This window comes from Panicum virgatum, chromosome 1K (assembly GCF_016808335.1).
Source record: "Panicum virgatum strain AP13 chromosome 1K, P.virgatum_v5, whole genome shotgun sequence".
NCBI classification, from domain to species: Eukaryota; Viridiplantae; Streptophyta; class Magnoliopsida; order Poales; family Poaceae; genus Panicum; species Panicum virgatum.
The window spans coordinates 13,276,323-13,291,158 of NC_053136.1; the positions used below are offsets into that span (position 1 = coordinate 13,276,323).

Consider the following 14,836-nt stretch of genomic DNA (forward strand, 5'->3'; position numbering starts at 1 on the left):
TATATATATATATATATATATATGCAATCATGGAAATATAATGTTGGCTGGTATTTAATTTGCCGACCAAGCGGTATATACTACCTAGCACTAATCAGCAAATGCTTGCAATATCGGACGATCAACTCCAAATAATAGAAGATGTGGAAGGGAGCGCCTCACTTAATATGCCATAACACATTTGATATTTATGCAATAACACATTAGATATTTATGCCATAACACATCCATATATGTAATTGATGGGAATAAGAGCATTGGATCAATGGAAGGTCATGCATGGCCACCATTGCAATACAAAAGCGCCAATGAGGTATACTCGCAAAGTTTTATTGAAATCATCACCATACCCACATCAAGCAGGCACATGTTTTTTTTATAAAACCATACATGACTAATGCAATTTTCACAAATAAGAATTTGATGATGTTTAGCGATCATATCTAAGGTTGTTATATATATATGAGGTGTATATAATGTTTTGGACTAGAACTATTAAATTAAATAAACCAACTATGCTAATATCTCTCCACATTAATTTTTTGAGCAACAATACTAATTATAAATTAAATGTGATAATTTTTATTAAAAAAATAAGTGACACACACTATTTTGGGCAACGCGCGCGGAGCGTAATCCCAAATTGGCCGTTCCCGCGCCCCTCTACTCAGCGCGCGCGACGACGAAACCCTAAGTCAGAACCCCCACCGCCGCTGCCCCCCTTTCACACGCCCCACCCCTTCTTTCGTTGCGCTGCCAGACCCGCACTCCTCCTTGCTGTCTTGCTCGTCGATCCCAAATCCACCTCCATCTCCTCCTCAGGTCATTAACCCTAGGCCCCAAATCCACAGACCACAGCCACGGCATCTCCTCCTCAGGTCGTCCACCCTAGCTCGCAAACTCACAGCCACCGCATCTGGACTTCAACTCCAATGGTGAGGAGGCGCAGGAAGGTGGGACCTCCAGCGTCGTGGTGAGGGGAATCTGCACCGCACCCCACTGTCCATGCCGCCTCCACCAGTTCCTGTCCATCCATCCAATTCCCGTCCATCCCTTTGCTGCAATCCAATCTAGGAACGAGTAGGATTTCCTGCAGGTAAGATGTGTTCTATTTTCGACCTTGACTGAAATCCCGTCCTTTCCCCTCTTTAATCGAGTTGTTTCTTTGATTCATGTGTTCTATTTTCGGCCTTGACTGAAATCCCATCCTTTCCCCTCTTTAATCGAGTTGTTTCTTTGATCCATGAGGTCTGTACTGTATCCGAGATCTCAAAGTAACATTTCCCCTTTTCATTCCTTTCCTTTGCAGTTCAACCAAGCTTTGCCCAAGTGACAGATTGCAAGATTATTCATCTACTACTATGTGGCTGGTAAGATCCCAACAATCATGTATCAGCACCTAGTTACTTTGAGGTCTAACTACAAATGGTTTAGGGGTTCATGATCCTTGTCAGTTGTGATTGAAGTTCAGGGCAAAAAAATTTCAGTTAGAAAATTACATAATGTCATTTGCTCAGTTGCACTGAACCTGTATCAGAATGTTTAGATTAATCCATATCCCTATGATTTTCTCATCTTTACAATCTTTTTAACCCATAACTGAAACCTTGGAGGTGTAGTAGTCAGGTTTTGAGATTTGCTCTTTGCCTTCTATATGATGAATCAGTTATGATATCCTAGAACTAGTTTTATTCACAGCATGTGTTCTATTTTCGGCCTTGACTGAATTTCTCTTGCAATTATTTTTAGGTTGAACTCCGGATCTGAGAAGGCAACTATGTATTAGCTGTGTCTTGCATTTTGACAAAATAAAGCTAGCGTGTTAGCAGTAAGTATCAGTTCTCCCTTTATTATTTGTTTCTTGCAGTTATACTTGGCCCTGCTTATTCTATTTCCTTGTCTATTTCTGCCTATCATGCTTGATTGCTAGTTGCTTGTCAAATTGTTATTAATATGGAAGATATAATGTTGCTATTTTTTAAAAAAAACAGAACATGGCAAACCGTGAATGGATGTATAATGGCTGGTCCCGTGGGCAGTCTCCCTCTCATGAGTGGATTGAAAACACAAACAATTTTTTAGATCGTGCATTCTCCATGTTGAGTCTGGTTGAAAATGACACCATTAAGTGCCCGTGTGCCTTATGTCGAAACTATGTTAGGCACAAAAGATTTGATGTAGAGATCCACTTGTGTAAAAATGGGTTTAGGGATGACTACAGAATATGGACATCACATGGAGAGAGACATGTTGAAGTTGGAAGTGATGAGAGTTCTTGTGAAGCTGATCATATGGATGATATGTTAGCTGACCTAGGTGGTTACCATGCACCAACAATTGATGAGGGGCCTACAGCCTCGGCACGTGCTTTTTATAGGATGGTTGCTAGTGCTGATGAACCAGTCCATGAGAACACAACACACTCATCTCTCTCTGCTATTGCACGGTTGCTAGCTTTGAAATCACAGTATAATATGTCAGTGGCACACTTTGAAGCAAATCTAGAATTAATCAGTGAACTTCTGCCTCCTGGGTCTAAGATTCCTAAGGACTTCTACCAATCGAAGAAATTATTGGATGGTTTGGGTATGCCATATGTGAAAATTGATGTGTGTTATAACAACTGCATGCTTTACTATAAAGGGAATGAAAATAAAGAAAAGTGTGATGTTTGTGGTACCTCACGCTATGAGGAAGGTCGTAATAGAGTCCCACGCAAAGTGTTGAGGTACCTTCCCATCAAAGATAGGTTACAAAGACTATATGCCCATGAAAAGACAGCAAATATGATGCAATCTCACAAGCAGTCCAGATCTGGTATGATGAAGCACCCATGTGATGGGAAAGCATGGCAACAGTTTGACATAGACTTCCCAGAATTCGGTGATGACCCTAGAAATGTGCGCCTTGCTGTGGCAACAGATGGTTTTACACCCTTCAGTATGAATGCAGCTCCGTATTCATGTTGGCCTGTTTTTGTTACTCCATTGAATCTTCCACCCGGTGTTATCATGAAGTCGGAGTACATATTCCTTGCCCTTGTAGTTCCTGGTCCTGAGCATCCTGGAAAGAAACTAAACATACTAATGCAACCTTTAGTGGATGAACTACTAAGCTTGTGGGAGGGGGTTGATGAAACATGGGACGCTTCACGCAAGCAGAAGTTTAAAATGCGAGCAGCTTATTTATGGTCAATACATGATTTTCCTGCCTATGGTAACTTTTCTGGATGGAGCACTCATGGTAGGCTCGCATGCCCAGTATGCTTGTGTGACAGTAATGCATTTAATTTATGTAATGGCCGCAAAGCATGTTGGTTTGATTGCCATAGGCGCTTCTTACCTAGAGATCATGAATTCAGATCTCAAGCTAATGCATTTAGAAAGAATACGGTGGTGCATGAAGAGCCCCCAAGAGTCATCCAAGAATTCTGAAGATACTGCTCAAAATAGAGGAGGTTCACGGAATTTTTCTGAGACACAACAACTCCTGGTATAAGAAATTCTTGTGTCTTATAAGCCATTGACCTTTACAATGTTTTCTCATGCATTACTTGTTTCTGGTCTTGTAGGAACACAATTTTGGTCTTGAGAAGGGTAGCACTATAAACACATATGCTGTAATGAAATCTGGTTATAAAATTGTGGACAGCACGGGTAGGAGTGGTCCAATACCCAGCCAAAAAGCACAAAGACGCTTGGTATGTTGTTTAATTTACATGATTACCTTAGCTTGATTGCAAATTCGAATATTAGTTTATCTCCAATGTATAGACCATCATTTCATGATCAGTACGTTTCTTAGAAAATTATCTTGCATTCTGGTACTTCAAGATTTGCATACAAATATTGTAGTTCGATCATACGATGCTTGTTTGATTGTGTTTCGCATAGGATGACTACAAAGAACTAGCTTCAGATGAGAACTCACATGAACTGGATGGAAAGGCACTGTATACCATGGGACGTGGTATGAAGCATGGGCGTGTTCCAATTGGCGATGGTGCTGTGGACAAGGAAACTATTCTAGTTCATCGATTGTCTGTTCCTTTTAAGCCAGTCAATCCTGATGATTATGAAAGGGTGATCAAAGAAAATGAGCAGCTGAAACAGACTAATCAGATACTCCATGATGAAAATGGTGTTAATCGTGCACTGATCATGGTACTAATTCTGCAACTGCTTGTAGCAAATAATGTGTCCTATACATGCATTTTTATTTATATACTTTTCAATTGCAGGCAATGTATGCTGATTTTGGAAAAGAACCGCCTGCAGAGCTGCTGTCCCATCTAGAAAATATTGATGCACGTCGTCAACAGGTTACAAATTGAACTGAATGATTATCTGTACCATTCATGTTTTGCATATGGAGAACATCTCATCTAGAAAATTAATACTGTTTGGTGGCAGAATGCCAATATGAGTTGCAGCAGTGAACAGGTGGCTTCCTGTTGATTAGAAATGGCAGTCTTAGATTTAATTCCATGGTAAGGTAGCCACCATCAGTTTGACATGGTTAATTCCTCTCAGTTGCTGTATAATTTAGTTGCAGCCTCTTGTTTGGCTGGGAATTAAGCATGTAGCTGCAGATGGCATCAAATTTTGTTTTTTACTCAGATTATATGTTGGTTCTTAGTTCTTACATGATCATACAACAACTTGAAACTGTTTATTTACTCAGATTATATGTTGGTTCTCAGTTCCTACATTATCATACAACTGAAAATTTACTGATTTACAGGCTGTTGGCTCATCACATGGAGGCTCTCACTCAGTTGATAGGCGCGATGAAAGCGACGATGATGACACTTACAATGAAAGCGATGCCGACGATGACGACGACGACGACGTCGATGATGATGCCTCCTTTGAAGGAAATGATGAAGCCAATCCCTACCTAGAAGATGACGTTGATGGCGAGCGACCCATCGAAGGAGATGCTGATGATGAGAGAGCTGTCAAAGGCTATTCATGATCAGTGACCATGACTGTGACCTCAACTAAAGCAAGCAACCCCTACTGACTGGAGGATGTGGTGTTGACTGTTGGCTTATTTTGGTAGATACTGCATATGCTAGCCAGATCTTTTGCTAATGTATTTTGTGCATGTGATGTGACATGTAGGCATGATACAATATTTGCCACAGATTATATGTAGGCATGATGCATGCATATGGCAGACATGTTTGCCTTTAGCTATGCATATGGACTTGTGATGAACTAATGGATGTATGATTTATATATTGCTTCAACGATCATATAATCCAATTCGGATCTATATTGAATTCTGCCTGCCAGTCCATTATTTTTATTTTTCTGGTTCTTTCAAACATTTACTTGGCCAATATAACTGAATTAACTTGGCCATAAAAAGCGGCCAAGCAAATAGAATTACCTTGGTGGTGGAAAGCAGCCAAGCAAATAGACTTAACATGGCGGCTGGAACGCCAAGTAATCCTTAATCCTTGGCTGCTGCTGGTCGCCAAGGAAAAGAAATTACCTTGCGGTTACCGACAGTCAAGGAAATAAATTTACTTGACGGTGCTTGGCAGCCAAGAAAACTGATTTACTTGGCGGCTTTAGCTCGCCAAGGAATGTAATTTATTTGGCGGTCGGCAACCGCCATGGAAATTATATCCTTGGCGGTTGCAATATTTCCTTGGCGCAGCAAAGATTTTGCTGTTAGTCCTTCTAGCCTGGCGGCCAAACCGCCAAGAAAAATAACCTTGGCGGCTAGCCGCCAAGTAAATCATGTTTCCTTGGCCCTCTATTCGTGGCGCATTTTGCTTGGCGGCCAGCCGTCAAGGATGATTTCCTTGGCGGTTTTGGTATATTCCTTGGCGGTTTTTGGCCGCCAAGGTAATTCCAGTTTGGTGTAGTGTTTATAAGTATGTATCTTGGAGGCTAAACATAACAACAAAAGCATCGATTAACCGCCGGCAATTGCTGGCATCATACTCTTCATCGATCATTCCGTCACCGTATATAATTTGTCCGGTCATTTGCTTGTATGATTTGCTCATAGATTGGGCCACCAGCAGGGTAATTTCAATCGTTTGGCTCACCATATGTGGTATAGGCGAGCGACAAACAGACCCCGCGGGCAAATCCAAAGATTCGTTGCACGCGTGCATCGTTTTGCTTCACAAGCACTTACTTCTGATGGAGCTATATATTGCTGGTACTTCTTATTGTACCGTTCTAGCACTGATTTCAGGTAGGTTGATTTGCATTTACTTTGGGCATGTTTGGATCCAAAGGCTAGAGCTATTTCTAGTCTAAAATAGCTCAAAATAGCCCAAAATTTCCAAACATGAGGGTTAGTTCTTGGCTATTTGCAAATATCTTACCTCAAAAAATTATCCCACCCAAAGAGTGATTATTTGGGCTATTTCAGGTGGAGCCCACCATTGCAAGAGAGGTAATAGGGCTCCAATGATTGGAAAAAGATGATTTAAAGGCTAAATAGCTCTTGGATCCAAACATGTCAAGAATTATTTTATTGGAGTGCTATTTGATTGAGCTAATTAGCTCTAGCTCAAATAGCTCTAGCCCTTGGATCCAAACATGGCCTTTGTTGCTGAGGACCGAAAGGGGGAGTCGGAGCCTCAAATTATTTTTAAAAAAAGATGGGCCTCGCTACTAAAGAACACCTTTCAGAGCATCTCTAAAAATCTAGCCAACTCTTGCTCTCTATATTCCTATTTAACTATCCATTTAGCCAAAATTTTCTCTCTATATTCCTCCTAGTCCCCATCCATGGCTCTTCGGCCTTGGCGAGGGCGATCGGCACCTCCTCCTCCTCAGACTCTGTGAGCAACGCGATGGGCGCCCCCACCGGCACGGACTCCCCAGCCGAGGCAAGGACTGCCGCCACGATGCCGTGGTGGGAGGTCTCAACGCCCAACATGTCGGCCTTGTCAGACTCAACGATGACGATGGTGTCTCCCTTGTTGACGCGGTCGCCCTCGGCGGCGGACTAGGAGACGATCATGCCCTCCGTCATGGTGGAGCTAAGCGCTGACATGAAGATATCTCGGATCTTGGCCCGCAATACCATCCGCCCGCACCACAGCTACCTGCCGCACTCCCCCGACACGAGCAGGGTGGAGGAGGAGAGTGAGAGGGGTGCTGGGGCTGTCGCCATTGGAGCGGAGTGCTTGAGGACATAGGCGGAGGCGGAGGCGGAGGCGGAGGCGGGAACGAGAGGATGTCGAGCGGCAGGGCATCAGCAAAGATGGCTACCGTCTTTCTCGGGGCGCCGAAGAAGAAAGCGGGCGGACGAGTTTTGTGGTTCTATTGGAATAGAATTTTAGCTCCCCTTTTCTTTTTTTTACTGATCCGTAATGATTTACATAGCCTGTTAGAGTTGCTCTTATTTCTTACTCGTCCATCAGTGGTGGTTGCTTTTGAGCAAGCAGTGAAAATAAATCATTCATTGCAGATTGGTAACATGAATCGGCACTGAAGCCTTCCCTGAGCATAAGTACGGGCTCGTATCACCAACCGCCTTTGAAGCTTCGGCCTTCAATATTTAATGTGGTTTGTAACATGAATCATCGGTACAAAATCCTTTGGTTTCAGTGTCAATTCATAACATGAGCTAGCATTGAAGCCTCTTAGGGCATTATTGTCGGCTTGTGACTTGAGGCAGACTTCAGTGACAGTTGGTGCTACCATCTGAGAAATGGATTCGACAAACAATTCTGTTTCGAGAACAGTACCACTACAGTGATTTGTGGAGGGGGCCGGGGCCGGGGCCGGGGCCGTCTAGAGCCCTTACAATGATTCGTGGAGGGAGCCGGAGCCGGAGCAGGACACTGCGAAGATCTGGATGGAGGGCTCTAAAAGAGCCCTTACTGTGATTTGTGGATGAAGCTTCTAGAGCCCTTACAGTGATTTGTGGAGTGAGAGAACCGGAACCGTCCAAACCCGTCCCAGACGAGCTCTTAGATGGGCCTGGCAGACGAGCCCTCCATCCAGATCTTTCTAGCAGTACTTCTTCCCAATTTTTGCGCGGGATTTTTTCTTCTAGTACTCTGCTCAAGCAAATAACCTCTCCTCCCTTCGATAATAAATTTTTTTTGAAGAAAATAAAAAAAATCCGGTCTTTGTTTCCCGCGAAGCATTGCACCGTTACCAGGAGAGTTTTGATGAGTCCTCATTAGACACATCACCTGCTAAATATCCTTCCGTGTCTGATAAAAAAACTCGCATCACCGTGGCCTCCGTTTAACTTATTACCTTCTCCATTTTACCTTTTTTTTAAAAAAACATTTTTTTAATTTGGCAGGGGTGTTTCTTTTGGGGTCTTCTGTTTGTCCAGGTCCCAAACATATGGTTCCTCTTGTTTCTGCAGATCAACAGCCAGTACGTGCATGTAAAGGCAGAGAAAGTTGCTGCGCGCGACGGAGTGGACCGACCTTTTCAAGCTTCCAACTCATGATTTTCGCGTCGAAAGCGCATCGTGATGGCTGCTGAAAACTCCGGGATGGCCCAACCAGACGTACCAGGAGTGCCGAGCGGCCGCTGAATCTGATCCCCAAGTGATGCCCACACCGGTTAGTTTTTGTTCGGTACGTTGCGCTTTCACCAGAGTCAGAGGCAGGCCTGCTCGTTTACACGTGTAACAATGTAGATCACCCATCGATCGATGTTTCCTTTATCTTTGGCTTTCCCTGAAGGACAAAACTGACAATACTTTGGACTTTGGTAATGCTAAGGACAACTCCAACCAAACTCTCAAATTTGAACCTCTATTTCTCTGTACGAGGAGCTCTGATCCAGATTCCAGCCCCCTACTTTTTTCCAACTCCAACCGAACTCTTATATATCTCCCTATATCTTCAATGTCTCTTTTTCAATTGATATCATGTAACTAACGATCGTAGAACTATATAAGTAAATGGTGTTTATTAGCAATAATGATTATCTCAATGAATATATTTTGGACTAATAATTTTTGAACGGGATTATTTATAATAATGAATTATTCAATAATTTGGCCGCTAACGATGATTTGAACGATGACTAATATTCCAACGGCTATATTTCAAATGGGTATATTTCAACGGCTATATTGCAATCGAGTATATGAAATGTTTATGTTTCGAACAGGTATATTCCAACGGCTATATTTCAAATGGCTATTTGAAACGACTATATTTCAAACGGTCATATCCCAACGGCTATATTTCAAACAGCAATGTCTTTCATCTCTATATACACAAGCTCATTCACCCTATTCTGCAAAGAGCCAATCACTTCGTTGTTGCTTCCTCACCTCAAAATGAGGAGACTCTATCGCTTGGACTCGTCGTCCTTGTCAGATGATGATGACGAGCCTGACCTCACCCTTGGTGCACTACATCAAGCTCATACGAGATACCTGGCTATGCATAGTTCACAATGGGGGGCTCTGTACCTGGCCAGCAATATATTCATTGCGATAGAGAAGCTGGACATTGGAGGTTGTACCATAACTATTTTTCAGAAGTTCCAACATATGATGCATCTATCTTTCGGCGCAGGTATGTGAAATTGTCTTTTTTTTTCCTCGCATTCTCAATCCATCGATATGAAGCTACTACATTTTTCTTATTATTGTTCCTTCGACTCAGGTTTAAAATGGCTCATCCTCTATTTCTTCGCATAGCACATGCTGTAGAGGAGCATGATAATTACTTTGTGCAAAAAAGGGGCAGATGTGGAAGACTTGGGTTATCTTGTCTGCAGAAAATTTGTGCTGCCTACATGATGATTAGTTATGGCGTTCCCGCAGATTTTATGGACCAATATTTTCGTATTGGAGAAAGTATTGTCATAGAGAGTCTTAGAAGGCTAGTTAGAGCTATTATTGAAGTGTTTGGGGATGAGTACTTGAGATCTCCAAAAGAGCAAGACACAGCTAGATTGCTTGCAAGTGCCGAGCGTAGGGGTTTTCCTGGAATGCTTGGGTCCCTAGATTGTATGCATTGGGTGTGGAGGAACTGCCCTACAGCATGAAAAGGTCAGTATACGGGACATGTCCATGAGCCTACAATCATTCTTGAAGTCGTTGCTTCTAAAGATCTTTGGATTTGGCATGTTTTTTTTGGATTACCAGGCTCTCACAATGATATCAATGTGCTCCATCGATAGCATCTGTTTGCAAGGCTAGCGGATGGGCAAGCCCCCAAAGTTGATTTTACCATCAACGGACATAGTTACAACATGGGCTATTACCTTATTGATGGCATCTATCATCAATGGGCAACATTTATGAAGACCATACAATCTCCACTAGGCAATAAGAGGAAATACTTTGCCAAGGCTCAAGAAGCAGTTAGAAAGGATGTTGAACGAGCTTTTGGAGTTTTGCATTCTCGTTTTTCCATTGTTCGTGGACCTGCTCATTTCTGGGAGAAGGATACACTTAGGGAAATCATGACAGCTTGTGTTATAATGCACAATATGATAATTGAAGATGAGAGAAATGAAGATGAAGATGTTGACATCCACTACGAGGGGGTTGGCCAACTTGTAAGCACTACGCCACCTGAACAACGCAACGGTACATGTGAGTTTTCTGATTTCATTCAAGCTCATCGTGATATCAAAAATAGAGAAACACACCAACAACTTCAGCAAGATCTGATCGAGCACCTTTGGCAACGCCATGCAGACTTGTATTGGTCATCCACTATGTATCTCTATTTCTAATTCATGTATTTGCTGTTCAATGAAATATGTATTTCTCATTCATGCATAGCTTATATATTGAACACAAAATAGCATAAACAGTCCAAGGCAAATAATTAAATTGTTCATACATACCAAGGCAAATAATTAAATTGTTCATACATACCAAAGGCAAATAATTAAATTGTTCATACATAACTGACAAAGGCCCATAATCTCAAGTACTGCCGCTACCCAAGCGTCAAGCAATGATCTGTTTTTGCAGCGTATTATAGAATATTTTTTGGTCCTCGTTCAATTGAGTTAAATCCACATTCATTATTTTCTCATCATCCATCCTTTGTTTCAATAGCAATTCTTGTTGTTGGAGATCAATGTGTCTATTCTCTACTTGTTTCTTGATATCAAGCTTCCTAGTCTCCACTTCTTGCTTCATAGCCTCCACGAACGCTACACCTCCAGTTAGCTCGGACCCGCAGCTCCCGTCCGTCACCGAGGGTTCTCCGTCCGATGACGACGATGACGACCTGGACCGCTTCCTCGCTGTGCCGCGACAGCACGACCCGTAGCTCGCCTTTTTGGTGCTTTGATGCCAAAGGGGGAGAGAGTTAGGGGGAGTCAGAGAGGGTAGAGCTAGAGAGAGCTCGTAGTTGCAGGACTTTGATGTTTTATATCTCATTTGATGTTAGTTCATGGATATGTACATTTGACTCTTGCGTATGCTGTGTTTTGAGACATATCTATGGATTCCGTTTGAGCCATTGAGCTCTTTGGTTCTTTTTCGAGTTTGCTTGAGTTTCTCCTGTTTACTTTTCTCGCTCTCTCGTTATTTTTTTATGTTTGTATTGTCATCAATCACCAAAAAGGGGGAGATTGTAAGCATCTAGGCCCTTAAGGTTTGTTTTGGTGATTAATGACAACAATTATTGTGACTAATAAGTTTGTGCAGCTTAAAGAAATATTATCGCTCATTGGATCATATGTTAAAGAGGCCCCTCAATTTCATTATTCAAAAAGATGATCTCGGTATTCAACTCAAGTATATAACAAGACTAAGGATCTTTATAGTCCTAAGTGTCGCAAGGTTAAGAAGGACACTTAGGTTAATACAGGTTTTATAGTTTTGTAGAGGTCGCACTATTAAGAGGGGTTAAGGCCAAGTAACTTGAGCATGGACATGGTCAATCAAAAATGGATGCACACTATGGTCACTCAGGTTCTTAGAAGTTCAAATAAGTGGTTTTCAACTTATATCTCAAGAATATTTGGATTTCATTCAAGACTCAAATCAGAAAAGGCAAAATCAGAAAAAGTCTACACCGGTTTAATCGACGACTCCAATTTTCTATACGTCTGTTAAACACAGTTATTAGAGTCTGGACAAGTACATACACCGGATCAACCGACGATGTTTGAAATTAACGTCGGTGCAGTTGTGCAGAACATTGGTTTTCCAGGGTTTTTCAAGCTTATACTCACCGGTTAAACCGACGATGGGATTTGAGTTAGCGTCGGTGCAATTGTCCAGAATGTTGGTTTTTCCAGGGATTTCTAAAGTTATACTCACCGGTTAAACTGACGATGGATTTGAGTTAGCGTCGGTGCAGTTGTCCAGAGAGTTGGTTTTTCAGTTGATCAGTGGACAACTACACTCACCGGTTAAACCAATGATACGTTGATTAAATTTCTCGAGTTGTAACGGCTAGTTTTTCAAATGGGCAGTTTACATTCATCGGTTAAACCGACGATGACTTTTGGAGAACCCTCGGATTAACCGGCGTTGCGTACTTTTCTGGCAGCTTTTCTCCAACGGCTCTATCCGCGTGAGCTGCCTATATATACCCCTCCATTTGGTCATTTTGAAGCCTCTTGACACCAGGCAACATTCATACACTCATACTATTGTTGAGAGCCACCTTGAGCTTCATATTCCACTCATTTGATCATTCAATCATCCAAGAAGCAAGACTAAGGACTTGAGTAGAGAGAAACTTGTGTGCATCCGTTCTTGGTGATCGGTTCTTGCTCAAGTGAAGGCCCTAGTTTGTTACTCTTGGTGATTGGCAGCACCTAGGCGATCTTGGTGATTGAGGTGTTTCTTCCGGAGCTTGCCAAGTTGATTGTGCGAGCCCGAAGAAGTTTGTACGTGGCTTGAGCTCCACCACGCCGGGATGGTGAACGGAGACTCTTAGTGAACACCCTCGTCTCAGTGACTTGGGAGGTGACAAGACTCTTAGTGAGTGTCACAACGTGGATTAGGGGTGTGTGCCAACACATCGACACCACAGGAAAAAATCTGGTCGTCTCTTGCCCACTCTTTACATTCAAGCACTTACTTTCATGCAATTATTCATATGCTTGACCCTAGAGATCATAACTTAGCTCTACCTTACTTAGTTTTATATCTTGTTGTATTCTTTATAGCTTGTGTAGTTTGCTTAGTTAGCCGGTTGGTGAATTGAGCCTTACTAGTATTGTATAGGTTAAGGTTGCTTTATTTTGTTTTAGAAATTTGAAAAAGGCCCAATTCACCCCCCCCCCTCTTGGTCCATCGATCCTTACAATTGGTATCAGAGCCTCGTTGCTCATTTGGATCATTAGCCTTCACCGCCTAGAGCTATGGCCAAGATGGGTGGATCGCCTCCTCACTTCGAGGGCAAGAACTTTGCTTATTGGAAAGTTTGCATGGCCGCATATCTTGATGCGATTGCCCCCGAAGTGTGGTTAGCGACTAAGACCGGGTTCACCGGAAATCCCACCCCCGAACAACTAAAGTGGAATGCTAAGGCTAGAAATGCAATTTTCGAAGCCATTAGTGAGTAAGTCTTTGCTAGAGTTAATGGCATGGACTTGGCAAGTGATATTTGGAAGGAGCTCATTGAAATTCATGAAGGCTCCACCAAAGTTCGTGAGCAAAAATATCACTTGTTTAGAGCTAAGTATGATTCTTTTAAAATGCTAGCTCATGAAAATTGCAATGATATGTATTCTCGCTTGAATGTCATTGTCAAGGACATTAATGCTCTTGAAGTATCTAAAATTGACAGTGGCTCCATCAACAGCAAGATACTCATGATCCTTCCGAAGCCAAAGTACAACATCATCAATGCTATGCTTCAAAAGGAGAATCTTGATACGATGAAAGTGGGAGAGCTTGTGGGCGAAATTCGCGCTCATGAAATGGGTATTCTTAGTATATCCGAAGAGCCAACTACAAGCAAATCAATCGCTCTCAAAACCAAGGCCAACAAATACCGCAAGGTCAAGATGATCAAGCAAGAATCAAGCTCAAACAATAAAGAAGATAATCATCATGAAAGCTCATCCGACGATGAAGATGATGGAGAAATTGCTCTCATGATGAGAAAGTTCACACGCTTAAGTGACAAGATCAACAAGAAGGGTTACAACTTTGACCCTAAAAGAAGAATGTTCCGGCCAAGGGAAGATGTCAAGAACAAAACATGCTACAATTGTGGAGAAAAAGGTCACATCTCTCCGGATTGCCCCAAGCCGGACAAGAGAAAGAAGGATAACAAGAGCAAGCATCGCCATGATTCAAGCGATGATGATGAAGATGAAAAGAAGAACAAAAACAAGAAACTTGGGAAGAAGAAGAGCCATGACAAGAAGACCAAACTCTTCCCAAAGAAGAAATGCAACACCAAGAGAAGCTTCTTGGTGGAAAAACAAGAATGAGTGACCGATGTCTCATTAAGTGAAGAATCAAGTGATGAAGAAGACATCGTCACCATTGCCCTCACCAATGAAGAACAATCGCTACCTCCACCTCCTATGTGCCTCATGGCAAAAGGTAACACAAAGGTATGTGAGGAGGATAGTGATAGTGATAGTGATGATGAGTTTGATCCTAATGAATTTGCTAACCTCATCAATGAGTATACATCCGTCATCAAGAGGGAAAAGGGCAAGGTCAAGCTTCTTGAGAGCACTCATGCCAAACTAGAGCTAGCTCACTCCGATTTGCTTGGCAAGTACAATGACTTTTTCAAAAAGCACCATGAGTCACTTGCATTTGCTAAGCAAGTTGAAGAGAGTCACAAAAAGCTCAAGCAAGAGCATATGGAGTTAGCTCACAAATATCAAGAGCTTGACTTTGCCTAAGAAGCAATTGACCCGAGTCTTGAGAACTC

The 14,836-nt window shown here is 42.3% G+C and overlaps 1 protein-coding gene across 3 annotated transcripts; it reads left to right on the forward strand.

Annotated features, from left to right (window-relative positions):
* Positions 1 to 725: 725 nt before the first annotated feature.
* LOC120695723 (late secretory pathway protein AVL9-like) lies at positions 726 to 5,265 on the forward strand. Of its 3 annotated transcripts, XM_039978956.1 has the most exons (7): positions 726 to 1,096; positions 1,310 to 1,370; positions 1,750 to 1,828; positions 3,572 to 3,700; positions 3,894 to 4,163; positions 4,241 to 4,321; positions 4,744 to 5,265. In XM_039978956.1, exons 4-7 carry the CDS (start codon positions 3,623 to 3,625, stop codon positions 4,975 to 4,977), a joined length of 663 nt encoding a protein of 220 aa, XP_039834890.1. In that variant the 5' UTR covers positions 726 to 1,096; positions 1,310 to 1,370; positions 1,750 to 1,828; positions 3,572 to 3,622; the 3' UTR covers positions 4,978 to 5,265. The 3 variants fall into 3 exon arrangements, with proteins under 3 accessions (XP_039834890.1, XP_039834881.1, XP_039834875.1); XM_039978947.1 differs by lacking the exons at positions 726 to 1,096; positions 1,310 to 1,370; positions 1,750 to 1,828 and adding exons at positions 1,862 to 3,492; positions 4,413 to 4,489 and having other exon boundaries at positions 4,744 to 4,873; XM_039978941.1 differs by lacking the exons at positions 726 to 1,096; positions 1,310 to 1,370; positions 1,750 to 1,828 and adding an exon at positions 3,155 to 3,492.
* Positions 5,266 to 14,836: the final 9,571 nt, after the last annotated feature.